Source organism: Cylas formicarius, unplaced genomic scaffold (genome assembly GCF_029955315.1).
Source record: "Cylas formicarius isolate icCylForm1 unplaced genomic scaffold, icCylForm1.1 PGA_scaffold_4__25_contigs__length_36172078, whole genome shotgun sequence".
NCBI classification, from domain to species: Eukaryota; Metazoa; Arthropoda; class Insecta; order Coleoptera; family Brentidae; genus Cylas; species Cylas formicarius.
The window spans coordinates 32,196,170-32,217,149 of NW_026844334.1; the positions used below are offsets into that span (position 1 = coordinate 32,196,170).

The 20,980-nt window shown below is 36.1% G+C and overlaps 1 protein-coding gene across 1 annotated transcript; it reads left to right on the plus strand.

Moving 5' to 3' along the window:
• The first annotated feature begins 6,550 nt into the window (after positions 1-6,550).
• Positions 6,551-19,478, plus strand: LOC132700683 (uncharacterized). The gene is made up of 2 exons (XM_060668163.1): positions 6,551-6,785; positions 19,049-19,478. The coding sequence occupies exons 1-2, from the start codon at positions 6,597-6,599 to the stop codon at positions 19,337-19,339; spliced, it is 480 nt and encodes a 159-aa protein (XP_060524146.1). The 5' UTR covers positions 6,551-6,596; the 3' UTR covers positions 19,340-19,478.
• Positions 19,479-20,980: the final 1,502 nt, after the last annotated feature.

Sequence of the window (20,980 nt, forward strand, 5' to 3'; positions counted from 1 at the left end):
CTCAATTTATCCGAAACCTAATACAGAACACCAACAATTTGAAACAATTACATACATAGGAGAACCCAGTGAAAAAGTTTCAAAACATTTGTCAAAATGTGGTTTAAAAATAGCTTTCAGAACTAACAACACAATAGGAAAATTTGAAAAAAGTATAAAACGAAATATCCAAAACCTCAAAAATCAGTCTACAGGTTGAAATGCGGATCTTGTCCTAAAATTTATATTGGACAATCAAGTAGATCCTTCAAGAAATGCATTAACGAACATAAAAGAGCGTTTAAAAACAATAGTCTAGATTCTAAATATGCTACACACGTAAAAAGAGAAAAACACATTTTTCACGACAATTTTGATATTTTACATACAGCCACAAAAAGCAGAAAATGAAATTTATTGGAAGCCATGGAGATTAACAAAATGAGACATTCAAACGTATTGCTTAACGATGAGTTAGATTTAAATACCTCTCCTTTATTGAACTTAAATACCTAGGTACATATGTATTAAAGTTTATCTTTAAAATGAGCACGGGCGGTTCAAATAATTCCTATAACAACGCAAACGAAATTCTTCAAGACCTTATGGACACATCGGATAGTACAGATTTGGATTTCGAATACACGTCTGTTAATAGTGAAACGGAAAAATCGATCCTATTCTAAATATCAGAAAGGTAATTCCAAAACATAGATGGAGTACTAAAGATCCTCAAGGAATAAAACGAGTCAAAAATAAATTGCTTAAAAAATCCTGTCTACCTTACATTAACACGAAAGGTAAGCAAATGCCAGCCAAACTACCAGAAGGTGTAAATTGCACTTCTTGCAGTTATAAGCGCACGCTGCAATTTTCAGAAGGTCAAAGACAAGTTTTCTGTTTAGAGTTCAACAGATTATCAAACGAGAGGCAAAAAGATTTCATCATTAATACCGTAACATCATCTGCAAGTCAAAAAAAAACGAGTAAGAACATCTACCAGACCGGGAAAAACCGTTGATAAGTCATACCATTTTCTAAAAAATAGACAAAAAAAAGGATAGCAAAAATTTTTATTTAAAAACCCTTTCCATAAGACATGGGTCTGTGGACTCAGCACTAGCAAATAAAGGTGAAAGTGGAATTACTCATATCAAGAAAGATCGAAGAGGTAAGAATTCCCCCGGAAATAATACACAACCACACATTTTAAATGAGTTCAAAAGGCACATTGAGTGATTTTCAGTTACAGAATTGCACTATTGCCGACGTCAGACTAAGAGCAAACATCAATTCGCAAAATGAATGGCTTATATATAGCAGCAAAATTTGCGCATATAACTTATCCTTGTACTAGCTAGCTCCATCAAAGAGAGGACACTGTTATCTTTTGTTTCGAATAGAAGGTCAACGGGAAAGTAACGAAATAAGGACAGATACAGTAAAAGAAGTATCAGTTTTCAGCGACACATGCAGCGGACTGAATCGTAACCAATACATAACTGCCCTTTTTTCATTTAACGTTCAAGTTTTACCTATAGGAATTATGACCCATAACTTAAAAAAGAAGCACATGGAAGCAGATTCGATGCAAAGTGCAATAGAACGAGCCAAAACGTAATATCCCTGTCTTTTGCTTAAATGACTGGAAAACAATTATGACAGTAGCACGATCCAAGAGAGGAAAAAATAAAATTTCAAGTGCTTATAATGTTTACCAGCTGACGTGCAATGATTTTATCAATCTTAAGGAACTCTGCAAATCAACATTAAAAAATACGTTTCGAGACGAAATTGGTTAAAGAGTAGAATGGCTGAAGATCAAACAACTCCGATATGGAAAAGAAACAAAAAATTTAATATTGTTCAGGTATTGGGTTGTTCGGAAAGTCATTTCGTTTTTTTTGGGGAACATGAAAGACAGTTTTCGTATAATGAATAAATATTTTATTAAATTATATATTGGCCATTTTGGTCCAACACCTTTTGCCATCTTTCTGGCAGTAACATAATTCCCCTCTCATAAAAGTTTTGGTCCTTGCTGGCAAAAAACTGGTTCAGGTGGTTTTTGACATCTTCATTTGAGGTAAAGGTTTTGCCATCCAAAAAATTTTGCAGGGACCGGAACAAATAGTAGTCGGAAGGCGCCAGATCTGGAGAATATGGTGGATGTTGCAGTACGTCCCATTCAAGCTGTAAAAGTTTTTGGCGAGTGACCAAACTTGTGTGAGGTCTCGCATTATCCTGGTGGAACACTACACCCTTCCTGTTGATTAATTCGGGCCTCTTCTCTTTAAGTGAATCATTCAATTTGTCCAGTTGATGACAATAGACTTCTGAATTAATCGTTGTATTGTCCGGCAAAAGCTCAAAAAAAAACGATTCCTTTGACATCCCACCAAACGGAGAGCATCACCTTTTTTTGGTGAATGTTGGCTTTTGACACGCTTTGAGCCGGTTCATCTTTTCTGCTCCATGACCTCTTGCGTTTAACATTGTTGTATACAACCCATTTTTGGTCCCCAGTAATAATCCGCTTCAAAAATGGATCATTTTCTTGACGTTTGAGGAGCGAATCACACACGTCAACGCGACGACACAAATTTCGCTCCGTAAGGACATGGGGCACCCACACATCGAGCTTCGAGGTTAAGCCCATGCCTTTCAAATGGCCATAAACAGTCGAATTCGACAAATTTAATCTCTCAGCGATCTCTCGTGTGGTTATTCGCCGATTTGCATCAACTAATGCCTTTATCGCATCTTTGTCAGCTTCGACCGGCCTTCCAGACCGTGGTGCATCTTCGACATCAAAATTGCCGGATCGAAATTTTGCAAACCAGTTCTGGCACTGGCGTACTGTTAGCACACCTTCTCCATATACATCCGTCAATTTTTTTCTCGCTTGGACAGCATTTTTACCTTTTCTGAAGTAAAAAAGTAAAATATGACGAAAATGCTGCTTATTGCTCTCCATATTTAAAAGGGCACCAACCAAAAACTACTGCGTAGAATTAATAGAACTTTTTCACACACAAGCCTTGCAATATCAGCTCTCAAGACATATAACGGTTATGCGGCTTAAGTTGGTTTCGAAAAAACGTAATTAAGTCCTCTGACGGGAAAAACGAAATGACTTTCCGAACAACCTTATACAATTACGATGAAGAATACAAAGTTCTAAATGCAAGGGTAGACCCAGTAGTACGCCGCACCGAAAGAATGAGATTTAAAAAAGTGCTACTCAGAACCATTGATAATATCAAAAAACGAAAAGGATGACTTAGTTAAACTTTGCTGAACTGGAGTTATTCCCAATGGCTGGTACATGAACTTACCAAGTAATAATTCCATAAAAGACAAATGCCCAGAACCTGCACAATACGAAAGCAGTGATGATGAAGTATAATGTTACAATTATTTTAATGCTACTTAATTTTTCTTATTATTAATTATAATTGTTTAATAATGTGTTGTAATCATGAATTGGTTGTTTAAATTGTTAATAAATGTTAGGTGAACAATTTGACCTTAATCTCCTTCGAATAGAAAGTTAATAGGTATAGTTATATTACTTTCAAAATGTATTTCCATTAAAATAAACTTACAAGAAATAATTGATTTTATATTCATGAGAAAGTGACCAATTTCAAATTTCCTTCGAATAGAAAAATAATAATAGGTATATGACTGTAACAAAACAATACTCAAGTTATTTTTACTATTGCAGTAGATGCAATAGATTAACCAAAACCTATTCAATATGTATTTCCACTAAAATAAACTTACCAGAAATAATTGAATTTTATATTTGTTCATAAATCTTCAAATATTAAACTTAAAAGTGTTAATATTGGACTTGGTCATTTCCTCTTGTATACCGACGCTATATTTCATCCAATAAGTCTTTTACATACGTCATAATTATATAATAATCATGTATTAGCGAATATAATAAACTCTCAATTAATAGATAACAATAAACGCAAAGGAATTTCTCAAATGTAACTAGTAAAAACTATCAAAAAGAAAGCTTGTGAAAATAACATAATATTTACACGTGCAGATAAAGGGAAGACAGTCATAGCTATCGATCTCCCAGAACATATTTCAAAGACCAACTATTTTCTTGAACCAAAACTTTTCCAAAGTATGAAACACGATCCAACACGATATCAAAGACAAGTCAAAGAAGTAATTACTAACTCCACACTATTTAGTGAAAACGACAAGTATTTTTATCAATTATGAATTCACAACCAACCAACAAATTATATTCTTTAATTATATTACATAAAAACAAGATATATCCATTAAACTTGAACATTAATAGAGAATTAGCCTGTTTAGGAATCGACTGTGTATTAGCAATTAAGGACATTAACGATTCTAATTTAAACAAACATGTATTAGTGAATATAATAAACTCTCAATTAATAGATAACAACAAACACCAAGAAATTTCTCAAATGTCACTAGTAAAAACTATCAAAAACAAAGCTTCTGAAAATAACATAATATTTACACGTTCAGATAAAGGGAAGACAGTCATAGCTATCGATCTTCCAGAACATATTTCAAAAACCAACAATTTTCTTAAACCAGAACTTTTCCAATGTATCAAACACGATCCTATCGAGTTATATCAAAGACAAGTCAAGCAAGTAATTACTAACTCCACACTATTTAGTGACAAAAACAGGTATTTTTTAACAATAATGAATCAGTAACCGCCGAAAATATATTCTTTAGTTAAATTACATAAACAAGATATGCCCATTAGACCAGTCGTGTCTTATGTAGCAGTTCCAGCAATTAAACTCTCAACAAAATTAGTAAATATTTTAAAGTTCCACACAGATTTTAAACCAAAATTTGCAATAAAAATTCTTTTTAATTAATTAATTAACTAATCCCTTCTAATGCAAGGCTATTGTCTTTTGATGTACAAAACTTATTTCCCAGTATTCCACCTATGGATGTGATAGATTTAGTAGATTTTACCCTAACTCGGAAACTGGTTAACCCATTGGTGAAACAAGATTTATTAGATTGCTTAATAGTATCTTTAGACCAAATTATTTTGAATTTAATGAACAGATTTATATCCCTAAAGAAGGTTTGATTATGGGAAACCCACTTAGTCCTTTGTTAGCCGAGATTTTTATGGGTAATTTGGAGAATATAATACCATCCTTTAAGTAAAAGTTTTTTATGGTGGTATAGATATTTGGATGATGTCTTTGCTTGCTTTGTTGGAACGGACAGACAATTGAATTCTTTTTTAAATTACATTAACTCAATACATAGTATAAAATTCACTATCGAGATTGAACAGGATAACTCTATTAATTTTTTAGACTTAACTATTACGAAAGCGCAAAACAAATTAGATTTTTCAACATATCATAAACCTTCACACACGGACACAGTCATATATAACAGCTCAAATCACCCTTATACACACAAAATGGCTGCATTTAACTCTTTTATACAAAGACTTCTTAATACGCCACTCTCAACAGAAAATTACAACAAAGAACTTAATATCATTAAACAAATTGCACTGAAAACGGCTACAATCCATCCATTATAGATAAAATTATAAATAAAAAACAAATACAGACAACAGTAAACTCTATTTATCCAAAACCTAATACAGAACACGAACAATTTAAAACAATTACATACATAGGAGAAACAAGTGAAAAAGTTTCAAAACATTTGTCAAAATGTGGTTTAAAAATAGCTTTCAGAACTAACAACACAATAGGAAAATATTTAAAAAACAATAAAACGAAATGTCCAAAATCCCAAAAATCAGGTGTCTACAGGTTAAAATGTGGATCTTGTCCTAAAATTTATATTGGACAAACAGGTAGATCCTTCAAGAAAAGCATTAACGAACATAAAAACGCGTTTAAAAACAATAGTCTAGATTCCAATTATGCTACACACTTAAACACAGAAAAACACATTTTTGACGACAATTTTTATATATTACATACAGCCACAAAAAGTAGAAAATTAAATTTATTGGAAGCCATGGAGATTAACAAAATGAGACATTCGAATGTATTGCTTAACGATCAATTAGATTTAAATCCCTCTCCTTTATTGAACTTAGATTCTCACAACAACATTAATTAAGGTTTTACAGTCATTTTTCGGTATATATAGTAGCAGGTAGTTTGTAAATATTACATTTGATAAAGATACGATGTTGTCGAAACAATTGTTATGTCAAAATATATAATTTCGTGAAAATCTAAACTTTTAGTTCTTATTTATTTTCACAAGATTATTGCCAATTATTGATTTATCAACAACCGATGCAGGAGGAATCCAGGACATTTGTAAATAGAATAACTTAAAAAATGTTTTTATTTTTTCTTTTATTAACAATATTCATGCCTTCATCGTGTACGCAAAAAATCTTAGGGTCTACTATAATAAATATATTATTAAATTTATCACGTAAAGTTCACAGATTAGCGGGTTAAATGTTACGAAAACAAACAAATAGCAAAATATGGGTAACTGTAACAAATATTATTTAATTCGTGTCGTAAATTGTGCCGTTCTATATTCGATTTTTCTTAAAACCCCTTGCAACGATGAAGTCGTTGACGATTCTAGTGGTAGTTGCATGTCTAATTGCTGTTATTTGCGGGTACCGCAACCCAAACACCCTGGAATGGGCTGATTACGCGTACAACATAGACGATGGAAATTGCAGGGGTACAAGGTTGATCTACGAGGATGTTATTAAAAACGCCGATCCTTACACGGTCAAGAAAACGACGGTACGTATTACCATAACTTTTCCAATTCTTCAAGTTGAGCCAACAGAAGGTAACTCAAATTTCTACCAAAGATATTTCGGAAACTATAGGATAGACTAGAATGGATTAAAGTTTACTAATTCTCGTGCATATATAGCATTGAGACATTTTTAGAATTCCGAGTGGTTCCCGAGATATTCGAGAAGCATCGAAAATTTAAGATATTAGTTGTATTTTAAAGTTAACCAAAAGCACAATTTCATTGTCCCTTTTTGAGCTATACGATGAAGCAAAACTATCTCAGCCCGAGTCACTGAAAACAGAATTAAAACACCTTACCTCTGCTCTTCTCTAATATTTACCACATTAAAGATATTGAGCGTTCCATCACAAAATACACTTCACCACAACCTTCCATTAGCAAGCAAAACATCACTAACCACATATTAAAAATTCTTAAGAAATACAACTTCAAAACCAAATTTACCATTTGTCCAGAAACTTCTTCGATCCGTCAGAGACAAAATCCCATTTGAGATGCTAGGAGTTTACAACATTCCATTTATATACGGCAAAGAAGACATTGGAGAGACGATACGAAAAATATCAACATTGAACAACAGCCTTAATAGTACGACAAATAAACTCATCAGCAATTGTCGATCACAATCATGAAACCGAACATAAAATTTTATTCAATAAAACTAAAGATTCTTGCATGTAATCCATTCCTCTACCAACGAAAAATCCTTGAGTCTATAGAAATCTAGAAGCAACCTGACAATCTTAACCGCGACTCAGTCACCAACATGGGAATCAGTCATACGATACTCCCCCTCAAACAATATATAAGCAGGTGCAGAGTAAAATGCGAGTCAGTTTTAGTCAAGCTTTGAAGAAACCAACAGGACTCGGCAAAAACCGACAAAGGAGGAATCTAGAAGTTTTTGTAAAAAGTATGTATTCTATTTTTGATGGTCTGATGGTTTCTAAATAGCAGTGTTTCTGTATTGGATTTTCGCACTATGCTAACTATGCTGCTTGAACCCACTGTTAACTGCAAAGAAGATTGAGGTTTTTTCTGCAACTAAGCATGTCTTTTTAGGTATCCCAAGTTCTGCTATAACGTTTCACATTTCCACTTTTATTATACTGTCTCATTTTAGGTCTGTTTAAAATCACTAAAAAAATGATGTAATGTTTTATTATAATCTCAGCGTTGCCCCATTAACTCTCTAATTGTGAAAATGTTGTCTATTTTCTCGCAATCCACACTAGTAGTCACTTATTTGATCCTCGAAGTAGTAGGCCAATTTCTCCAGTATAATACGATTTTAATCCCTTTTTTGTGTATGGTGATTAGAGAAGAAACTTAACTAATCTCTATCTCTTACTACCGTTCCAGAAATATACGTAAACAATAACTTGCTTACATGATACGGCTAAAGAAGTACTGAGAATAAGAAGGAAACACCGGAATGAAATCTGGTTGATCGAAGAGATCACATTGGCACTAACTAAGAAGAAGAAAACTTACTTGCAGAGGGTATTATCACGCGTTCCTCTCAAGTTGGTGGTATTTTTTCTTTTGCCTATATTTCCCCATTCTTAAGACATCCGCTGGCTAAGGGTTGCCTTTTCAACTTCAACTATTATTGGTGCTTCCACTAAGAGCGCGGTTTTATTGTTGTATGATTTGCCTGTATATTCAGCAATTTGTCGAAGTACTTACTCCAGTACTACTTCCTTCTCGTTGGCTTGTCCTTGGTCATTGTGGATAACCGTTCCGGTCTGAACCCTGAATCAGTTTTTTTCTTTGTATCATTTACCTTTTGTACGGGCTTGGACGCTTATTGGACTTAATATTTTTCTCATACAACGGCAAGCAGTTTGACATAAAAACCCTCTTGTAATCCAGCATGAATTCTGATTATACGTTTTTCTGTATTAGAAGGTACTTTTCTCTGACGGTTTTTACTGGAATCAACCAAGGTGGAATCAATTTTAATCTATTTCGAATCTATACTTTTCAATTTCCTGAAGCTACTTAAATCTCCAATCACTTGTTTTTTGTCTATTTTGCGGTATTTCAATCTCATGGACGGATTCACTTTTATTGCACGAAGTTTGCCTAAGCCTATGACCGATGCCGAAACAGGCAAGATATACAGGGTCTTCCAACTTCCGTATTCCCTTAACTCAGAAACTACGAACCAAAGAAAAAAGAGTTAAATAGAAAAGTTGCGTAGTATTATTTAGATCTTTTAAATTTATATTTTTCATTTAAAATTGATGATCCGTTCACAAAACACCCTGCATATTATTTAATTTTTGCATTGGATATATCTCGTGCTTACCTTAGTCTAAGCCTTTTTGGCAAATCTTAAATTTTATACCAAAAATTTAAAATTAATTAAAAATTAAAAATTTCCACTATGAAGAAGCCTTAATTATTTAATGTCGGATGGATTCCTTGTGGAACAGCAATTGTTACATATTAAATGGATATTTTGGACATAAATTGATACAAGGAGATCAAAAATGAAGTACAAAAATTAAATTTTAATAAACGTATTTTTTTTCAAAAGGAAACATTTCATTTGAATAATTCTATCCAATTTGACATTAAAAACTTAAGAGATAAATTCCATTAACATCACCAAAGCCATTAATACTTATGCCATGCCGGCCCTGGAATATTCGTTTGGAGTTGTACACTGGTGTAAAAAAAAACCACCCCAGATCATCGATGGAAAGAACTACTCTACCTAGGCACGAATGAAGAAGACGTATAGCCGACGTAGTCAACACGCGCTACCAACAAATTCGAAACCTGCGCAAATACTTCCAGCAGAAAATCTCCATTAAGTGGTCATAAAGGCAGACCAAGCGTTTACACCGCTAACTCTAATTGGAGAAATGAAGTTAGGAAAACCAGATACGACTCTGGAAAAAATTCAAAGCAAAGAACTGCACGGCCGATATCAATGAGATATAAACCGAAACAACGTCGACAAAGATGCTTCCCTTGAATGACTGAGGATGGGCTATTCAATGCCAGAAACAGGAGGGTTTGTGGTAGCGATGGAAGACCAGGTTGTCAGTACTCAAAACTATCGAAAGTACATCATGAAAGAAAACACTCGCACAAACTAGACACAACAAAATATATAGAGAGGCACAAGAAGGTTGCATACATTATATACCTAGAATTGGCAAAGAAATACCATATTCCTGCCTCCAACCATCACCAGTCATCGAGAATAACAAAGCGAAAATCTACGGGGACAAAACCATAATCACAGACAAGGAAATCAGGCATAATCGACCAGACTCGACAGTTATTGATAAGGAGACAAATACCGCATATTTAGTTGATATATCCATCCCCAACACACGCAACATCGACCCTAAGAAGGCTGAGAAGATCCAAAAATATGACGGTCTGAAATTGGAAATTGAAGAACCGTGGCATATTTAGAGAGTGAAGGTCGTCCCATTGATCACATCCAGCATGGGTGTTGTACCGACGGAACTGAAAACCAACTTCACTAGACTGGGTCTAAACTGCAATACTTACCGTATGATGTGCAGAAGTCGGCACTCTTGGGTGCAGCGAACATTACCCAATCGGTCATTGAGGGGAACGCTTGAGGACTTAGTCTTGCTGCCCCGCAGCTAACGAAGTTCTGATAACCTCTAACCAGAATTTAATAATAATAATAATAATAATAATGATAATAATAATAATAATAATAATAATCAACTTTATTTCACATTGTGTCCTAAATACATTACTTAAAAATAATATACCAAACACAAAAGAGATCGGCGTCAAAAAAGGAAAAAGCACCAGATATTTTAACAAATTTCAATTACATCGTATTTACAATTATTTAAATATTACAGAAAAAATCTTCTATGGAGTAAGGTTCTAACTCTATCAATAACTTTTTTATTGTGTATTTAAAGATTTTTAGATTTGCAATTGTTTTTACCTCATTTGGTAATTTATTATACAATCTCAGGTACATATAATAAGGACTCCTTTCAGTTAAAGTTAAACGGTGAATAGGGTAATTTACATTTAGGGTTCTGGTATTATACCTATCAAATATCTGTAGTTCGAAGTCCTTTCGATTTTTAAAAAATATATAAAGCATATACAGTAAAAATACCTTCAGTCTTGAACACCCCTCTACAGCTCTCTCTAAATTGCATTTTTTTGACAGTGCGAAGAGTCCTCTTTTGAACCACGAAAATTTTCTGTAGTTGACCACTACCCCCTCAAAAGATACTTCCATACCTCATGCGCTACTGAAAGTTTGCAAAGTACATAATTTTTAACGTTTCCTTATTCATATAATTTGCAACGACTCGAATTCCATAACAAATTGAATTTAATTTATTTAGCAGATAATTAATATGTTCAGACCAATCAAGAAATTCGTCAATTTGTAACCCTAAGAATTTAGTGCTATTTACAATACTAATATTTTCTTTACCTATCCGTATTCTTAATGGTATTTCAACTCGACATAATTTAGTTCTAAACATAATTAAATTCGTTTTCTCTTTGTTTACTATCAATTTATTTCCTAGAAACCAGTCATAAGCCCTTGTAAAAATATCGTTGCCTTTATCACTAACGTCAGTGAGATTATTTCCACCTACAAGCAGGTTGGTATCATCCGCATAGCATATTATGCTCTCTTCTTCTGACTGTGTTACGAAATATCGAAAGTCATTCACAAAAATGATAAATAAAATTGGACCTTGTGCTATGCCCAGACTATTTTCCTTAATATCCGAAAAATAACTAGTGCCACTTTGGGTTATTCTTACTTCCTATTATTCTTCCTATTAAGTATGATTCAAACAATTTTAGAACATTACCTCTTACATAAGTCCCTGTGTATACAGTCGTATTGGTATTGGTATTGGCATTAAAGGGGGGCGCCCTCGCGAGCGTCCAAGCACTTAGGCCACCAGATGGGCCTGTTGTGCCCCCAGGCCGCTCTAGAGGGCGTCCAGAATGCCGCCCCTCCTATAGAAGGTCAGCAACTCCTTTAGCCCGATACCGTGTACTGAGTCCGGATCGATCAGGGCCGTTCCGAAGACTCCCAATCTTGCCCATGTCAAGGCAGGGCACTCGGTGAGCAGATCATACGGGGTCTCCTCCCCTTCTATGCACCACCTACACTCCGGGTCGTCTCCAATGCCTAGCAAGCAAAGATGCCTCCTAAGCCTGCAATGTCCTGTGTAGGCCCCTGTTAGTGCTCTACACTCCCTTCTGGTCAGTCTAAGCAGCTCCCTGGTCCGAGGAAGGGCGGGCCCATCCATCATAAGCCTCGCCTGCCTCATTCCCGGAGCAACTCTCCAGCCCCCCGCGGCCCGGTCTCTCTCCCAGGCTTCGAGAGCTCCCCGCCTCACACACGGGGCGATCCCCAAGCGGGGCTCTGGCCCTATATGCCTATGCGAGGATCCCTCCCTGGCTAAGGCGTCCGCTGCTTCATTGCCCCGGATACCGGTGTGACCCGAGACCCAGATCAACGTGACCTTTCTCTCCTCAGCCACCATCCTCAGTACCCCTTTGCACTCCTTTATCAACAAGGAGCGCGTACGCACTGACTTCAGCGCCATGAGTGCAGCCCTACTATCCGAGCAGAAGAGGACTCTCCTGCTTCCGTAGTTGAGCCGAAGCACCTCTCTGGCCGCCATCAATAAAGCGAAAATTTCCGCCTGAAACACAGTGCAGTACTAACCCAGAGGGACCGACAAGCTTGATCCAGTTGTCTCGCAGTACGCTCCAGCTCCGGCCAGATCTCCCATTCTGGACCCATCCGTGTACCAGACAAGTCCATCCCAGGAGCCGACTCTGCCCTCTCTCCAATCTTCCCTTGATGGAAAGAGAAAGGTCAATTTATCAAAGAAGGTCATCTCGGGGATCATGACGTCACTCGGCATGCCCATGACCCCGCGATCCCCGCGACAGCCTACTAAAATGTCGTACGGTCTATACAGTCGTATGCTCTAGAAAAATCTAAGCACGTACCTAAAGCTATTCTTTCGCCCTCCAAGTGTTTTAAAATTGTTTTTATAAACTGAAATATAGCGGTTTCTGTTGATTTATTAGCTACATAACCATGCTGATGATTGTTGAACATTTTATATTTATTAAAAAACTCTAAGAGTCTTTTGCAAATAGCCATCTCAAATATTTTAGAAAACCCGGGCAAAAGACTAATTGGTCTATAATTGGTAATTATTTCCGCATCTCCCTTTTTATAGAGCGGTTTTATTAATTCTGTTTTAAGTCGGTCTGGGAAAACGCCATTTTCAAATGATTCATTAATCAAAAGACACAACACTTTACTTACATACGGGACAGAAATTTTTATTGTACTGGTTGGAATCTCGTATATTCCATTACTATGTTTACTTTTAATTTGTTCAAGCAAAATGACAGATTTCATCTGGTGTTACCGGAGTTAAAAACATGGACTGTGAATTTACGCTTATTTTATTGGAAAATGGCCTTTTTTCTAGGTTTTCCAATAATTCAGGCAAAACGTTCAACAGATATTCATTAAAATCATTTGACATTTGATTAAGATCCTCACTCATACCAATGTCAGCCCCTAAACTGTTTCTACCTAAAATCTCATTGCATATTGACTCAACAAAATCTGGAACCCGATCCTTAGGAACGCCCGAGCAGTGCTAGCGAAACGTTAGGAAGTAATTCCAATCGACGACGGCCTTTAAACCCGAATCAAGATAATAGCTTATCAACGGGCCGCGAAAGCCTTAACCAATTTATCAAACAGTGTAGAGAAAAGATTCATAAAAAAGTTCCTCTCTTGATTGACATCATCCGTTTCTGTCTTAATTACATCCTCCCACTTTTGTTCTTGTAGGCAGTTTATAAAGGTTTGCTTATTTTTTTCTGAAAATATTCTTTTAAAATGAGCCGTATGTTGTCTAAAATTCTCTAAAGGTAATGTAATTTTCTGAGCAGTATGATCAGAAATGAAAGCGTCAAATACTAGAGTGTTTCCGTATTGACAATTCACAAAGATGTTGTCAATACAGCTTGCTGTATGTGACGTTACCCTTGTGTTTTGAAATACCGTAGGCAAAAGGTTAAATGAAGCCATTAGTGAAATTAAGCTTAATTTGTGTTCATTTTCTCTAAGCATGTCTATGTTAAAATCCCCCGCTATAACAATTTTTTTATTTTCCTTAAAAATATCTAAACTAACCAAAATTTATGTTCGGTTACGCAACAAATTTGTGTATAAATTTGCTGGTTCCATCTGTAATTCCAAGATCACTCTGGTTCCCCGAATACGAGATAAAATGACCGTAATCATGCCCTGACACCCCAAATTTCCTTGTGGAGGATGGGTTGAAGGGACTGCACTGCACGGTTCTACCGGAGGGTTCGACTCTTGAGGGTGTTGCACACTGCTTTTCAAAACAGGTGTTCAAATTTCCGACTCGCAACGCGCAATGTTTCTCGATTCCGGCACGGCCGCTCGCGAAGAATAATATTAATATTAATAATAATAGAGCTCAGAATAACCAGGACTTGGTTGATGACAGCATAATTCGTCTATTGCGCCATGATGAACACTACAAATATCTTTGTATTGAACAACGTCATCTACAGGCAGCCACAAGCGTAAAGAGCGCACTTATCTCTCGCTACAGATCCAAACTTAAACAAATTTGGAGCTCCCAATTAACATCCCGCAATAAAATTCTTGCAACCAATATGGTGGCAGTCCCAACCGTAGCATATACATTTGCAGCCGTCAAGTGGACGCAAATAGAACTTCAACAACTGAACCGAATAACGAGAAAAATAATGACCATGAATCGTAGCTTGCATCCCCGCTCCTCAGTACCAAGGCTCTATCTTTCCCGCCTGTCCGGGTGCCGGGGTCTGATTGGACTAGAAAACTTCCACAACAGAATGGTTCCTTAGTATAGCCTGCAGGATAGTGTGCCCTGATGACCCTTTACTTCGAATGGTTTACGGCCACGAAAAGTCTGTTTTTGAATGCTGAGAAAGCGGTGGAACAAATTAACCTTACCTTCGACTCACTTAATACGAAGCCAAAATCGTTGGCAAAGTTAGAGTCAGAACGCATTAAAGCAGTAATAAAGCAATCTGAGCAAACACTCTTCTTAAACACCCACAAGTCTAAGTCGCTACGTGGTCAGTACTAGCAGTGAATTGACACTGGTTCACTAAGCACAGGATTAACATTTTCATTTCTTAAATCGGCCGGGCTAAGATTTGAAACGGAAGACGCTTTATTTGCGGTACAAGTAGGTGCAATAAACACCCTTGCTAACAGGAAAAATGTTTTAAGGCTTAACGTGGAGGACGATAATTGCAGAGCATGCAAACAACGACCCGAGACGATAATGCATATACTATCGGCGTGTTCTCGGTATGCCCGAACGAAATACATAACCCGTTATAATGCAGTCCTTCGGGAGCTACACTTTTATTGCAGACATTACTACGATATCGATCGGGCCCAGGTCCTGTCTTATGCAGGACATCGAGGCAGTTATTGATAATGAATCATGTCGAATCTACTGGTATTACATTGCATAAAATAAACCCGATTTAGTTTTGTTGGATCATGGAGCGGAGCAATTATTCGTTATTGGTGATCAAATCATAACCAACAAGAAGCAGCAAATGAGACAAAAATATCGAAAGCTACTAGATGACTATAGACAAATTTATGCTGGGCACACAGTAGAACTTGTGATTTTGACCATTGGATGCATGGGCGGAATACATGCTAGCGCTGCACGAGAACTACACCAAATACCGGCGTGCGGTCCGATTACGAAAGTGTTATTGGGCAAAATGCAGAAGGCGGTATTGCTGAGATCTTTTCGTCTACTTCGGAAACACAGCTGTACCGACCAGTGACTCACTTCGTGGCTCAAAGAGCCTCTGGTCGTATTTAAAACAGAACGTCGTTTTGTGAAGTCGGAGTCACAGAGCGGCATTTCTGGAATATCTCAATCAATAATAATAATAATAAATAGTACTTTTAAATCAGTAATAGATTACATCATAGTTAAACAGGCAAAGAAACTACAGATCAACGACGTGAGTTATGCTTGTGGATCTGACCATCATCTCTTAAGAACAAAAATCCGGATGCCGTTCAAGTATGACAAAAACAAAACTGATAATGGAACATAGACGAGCTCGAAGAAATAAACTATTCAACATACAATTTGGGAAGCTTGCTACACGACATTGTTAGAGAGCTATACAAATGAAGACTCGAGCAGAAACTTGACGAATTTCTTACGACCGTTCTAGAGATATACACAAACATAATAACTTGCTTGCGTAATACATCTAAAGAAGTGCTAAGAATAAGATGAAAATAATAATATATAATCCAGCCTGCAGCACCTTTATGCACTTGCTTGCAGTACGGCCGATTTTCAGGAGACCGCTTTCGACAGCTGATAAAAAAGGTACGGCTTGTGGTACCGATATGACCACGGGAAAAATAATTAGATCCAGCCTGGTACGGCACATTTCTATTTTATTTTATATTACAAAGTTACCAGCGATGTTACTATCAACAACATCAACATCATACGGGTAAGCTCTTGTACGTATTGGTCCATATAGAAAATAGAAAACACTGAAGTTAATCTAGATCCAAGCCTCGGACAGCCTTTAGTCTAGTATCTACTGTGATTCGTATGCTAGGATCAGATTCCACAAAAACAGGGACAAATTTCCCATCAAAAGGAAGGTACAACATCCCGAAAGCTATTCACCCGCAACTTAGAATTAGAAAATGATTAAAAAAGAAATAAGAATTAGTAGAGACAACCAGACGCAGCAAATTGCTAGGATGGGTAGCAAATAGGGGGTTGAAGGATGTTTTTAATAACGGCCTACCAAGAAGCCTAAAAAGTAAGGTCTACAATCAACGCGTTTAAGAGATGACATTAAAGGGATAGTGGGACACTGGACCCAAGCTGTACAATACCGAGCAAAATGGAAACGTTTGGGGAAGGCCTACGTTCAGCAGTGGACTCTAGAGGATAGATAATGATAAATATAAATTTATGATCCTGCTTGTGTCATTGTTGGAAAATCAAATAATTAAAATTTATTTTTCGATTTTTAACGACGTCAATTTTTGTCTTGATAAAGTAACCTAAGAAATATTTCTGCTGCTGCTGCTGCTGTCACGTCAACAAAATATCCAATATAATTTGCTCACGAAGTAAAAAGTTTCTATAAAATCCATCCCTTGCCTGGTTAACTGTCAAAAAAAAACACTTGTTACTGGTTAAAAATGACAGGTGTGGAACTTTCTCTGATATTAAATATTTCTTTTTCTTTTAATGGAAAAAACTGAATTGACATGTATTTGGGAAAACACATTTTCCACAAATTTCCGAAACAGAATACCAGCATAATTTTTTATTCTAGAAACAATTACTTTTTACATTTTAAATAATATAATATATACGAGGTTAGCGCCAAAATTTCCCATCACATAGATGCACCTCCAGTATCACGAAAAAACTTTGTCTTCTTTTAAATATATATCTTAGTAGCCTGCGAAAAAAAAAACTGAAGTCTTGCGTCAAACAGTTTTTTATTGACAGCATTTTAAACAAGACGTGTACGAAAAAATGTCGCAAATAACGCAAGTTGAGGATAGAGCAGTCATAAAGTTTTTGACAAAAGAAGGGTTAGCACCTAAAATTATTAAAGAAAGGCTGGATGGTGTGTACGGCCAAAGTTCTTCTTCGTATTCTGTAGTGAAAGAATGGCCAAAACGTTTTCGAATGAGTCCCTTGAAGATGAGTCAAGAACTGGTCGATCAGTGGAGATCATAACGGAAGATATTGTTGCGATTTCGGAAGAGGTGGTATTGAGTGATCGACGTTTAAAAGTCAAGGAAATCTCAGAAGTTACTAAGCTTTCTGATACAAGTGTTCGTCGAATCCTGCATGATCATTTAGGTATGCATAAGGTTAGTGCAAGATGGGTTCCTATTCAAAAACAACGCCGTGTCGAGTGTCCGCGGTCTTTTTTGGAACTCTGTGGGTCGGAACGGAAGCCTGTGATAGAAAGTATTGTGACGGGAAATGAAACTATGGTTCTCTATTATGACCTTATATCGAAAAAAGAATCAATGGAGTGGCGTCGTAAGGGTGAAGTACCTCCAAGAAAATTCAGAGTCTGCCAATCAACAAAAAAGGTGATAGCCACGATCTTTTGGGATTGTGAAGGAATTCTTTTAAAGAAACTAATACCACTGTCAATGGTAAATATTACGCATACGTGTAAAACGTCGAGGAAAACAGACCAGAGGCGTGCGTCTTTTGCACGATAATGCACCTGTCCATACTGCTGGTGTTGCACAAGCTGCCATTTTAGAGTGTGGGGTCCAACAGATAGTCCAGATGTGGCCCCCAGCGACTATTATTTGTTTGGATATTTGAAAAAGGACTTACGTGGACGGCGGTTTAACGACGAAGTTATTTTCTTAAAGGCATTGAGTTGTTAATAAAGAGATGTAATAAGTGTATTGAAGTTAAGTTGTTCCTTTCATATTCGGGCCGGGAAATTTTGGCGCTGCCCTCGTATACTTCCTTTTTACCCACTACGTCGTAATTTACATCCAAAATATGCACTCAATAGTCCCCATTTCATAAGGAATCCATCCAAAATTAGGTAATTATAGGAAAAATTTTTGACATGAAATTCAAAATTTGCCGAAAAGTGTTAGATTTAGGTATAGGGTATTTTTCAAAGAAACTTCCAGAGGCTACTGTAATAAAAATCTTCTGGATTCCTCCTGCGTTGGTTGTTGATGAATCTAGCTTGCTGACGTTTCACCAATCATTATGTTGGCTTCTTGAGAACTTAACTGAAACGGTTACCATTCTACTCTGCACCTGCTTATATATTTTTTGAGGGGGAGCAGCTAAAGGAAGAACATAAACATTGTCTCGGTGAATCGAAAACTAATATAATATACAGGGTCTTGTATTTGAAATAAGAAAGCCGACATTTGAACACCCTTTATGACAAATTAAAAAATCTACAAGAAAGTATACAACTTTTCTATTTTGTACAATTTCTGAAATAGGCAAACAGCGACGTTGGCCCAACTTGACGATCCTCGTATCTCCTATAGTTTCCTAGATCATACCGGTAGGAGTCGTATAAGAATGTCTATATCTATGTCTATTTTTTCTAGTACAACTGGGACGGAAGAAGTATGTATCACATAACGTGCGTAAGGGTGCACAATCGTATGCCCCACGATACGCGCGCTGCGGAAGCCAGAGTTACGAAAGGCGGAGTGGGACAGAGCGAAGTCAAAATAGAAATGATATCCAAAAATTCGGAAGGGCTGCACTTCATCGTCGAAATATGGGGCGAAGAAAAATACGGTTCCTCGCAGAACATCGGCCTTCTGATGGGTTCTCCTGATCAGAACGATCGGGTGTTGTACGTGGGAAAACAAAAATATTGTATGTGCAATTAGAACCGTAATACATTTATTTTATTAATTATTAAACCTTTTGGGCGCATCAGCAGCGCCTAGCAGTAATTTCGGTAATTGTGATCGTATACAGTGTATCGTACTTAAGAAATGTACAACCATAAATGCATTATAAAACAAACGTTGCTTTGCTTATTGGTTCAACCTAAAATCATCGCCAACTGCGACAAAACACAAAAAACAGAGAAGCGAGAAGTACTACACAATTTTTTAAGAATTTAAAATTAAGAAATACTTAAAACCCAACTATACGGATTAAGCTGTACAAGGTGGTCATAAATGGAGTGTTTTAATAGGAAAACCCTGAACTAGATAGAGCAAAATAGACTTAAAATTTTAATATTTTGACTTCTAATATTTATTGCGTTTTGTTAATTAGGTTAAAATAACTATAATTTTGTTTTCTAAATAATCAAAAATATTGAAATTAATGAAAAAAGTACATGGTTTTTACGTTCGTGCTATTTTAAATTGGTCCTATCTTTTTTCAAGTTCCAGTGTTTATTAAATTATTTTAAAGGTTTTTATGTGATGTCTTTTTGAAAATATTATACATATATATTATATTTCCGTCCTTTTTTATCACAGATAGCAACACGTGGCTGAAAATAGCTCGATAGATTATAGCCAACTATGATTGCCATAAAAAATAAAAAAGTGGTATTCATTTATGAGAAAACTGAGAACTGTATGAAAAATCTGAGTACGCCACTGTATTTGCCTTAAAAAATTCTCTAAAAATGTTTTTATCCGAATCCAAAATTTTCATAAATAAAAAAGTTATGATCAATTTTTAAAAGGGACGACAAACAAAACAAAAGAAATACAGAGAGGATCATTTTTTACTATGGAATGATGATGAATTTATTCAAAGATTTCGATCTTCTGAACATGGTGAGTATTATTTCTTATTATATGATGAATTAAATTATTTTAACCTTCCTACCTAGTTTGCAGCCTAGTTCTTGTCACATTCAGATATTATCCAACTGAAAACTTTCTTCAGGATGTTGGAGACTTTGTTGGGATTGAAAAAGGAACAGCAAGTCGAATTGTATGCAACGTGTTCAGAGCTATTGCAGGACTTTATCCTCAATTGATTAAAATGCCTGAAATACAAGCTGAATTAAAACGCCCTTCCCAAAAATTTTATTTTTTCTTTAAAACTGCTTGTTTCAGGATGGAGTATGCCGTTGGGCAATCTCCATTCTTGATTCTGATTGCTACAGCTGCTGATTTTTAAAAATACACAGCAACTACGCATGCGCAAACGTCACCGACATTTTTTTTCTTAAACTCGGTGTTGTAGAGCTGGGCTTATATATAAACGGCTTGTACAACGAAAATGTATTTTCGAATCCATTTCATCACTGAGCGTAGTTTAGAAAAACTATAGCTTGAACCGAGACTGTACAACCGGGCCTAAGTCAAATAATCCTTGTTTATTTTAATGAATATTCCTGATCCGATTGGTCAATAGGTCTTACTAAAGGACACTGAAAAGGTTTTTTTCGTGTGGACAAAAGTCACTGCCAAATGACACGAGTTTTTGAAGCGGAAACTCGAGATGTACTTTTAGGGATTATTAAAAATAACTAGACTAATGAACAAAGTTTTTAATAT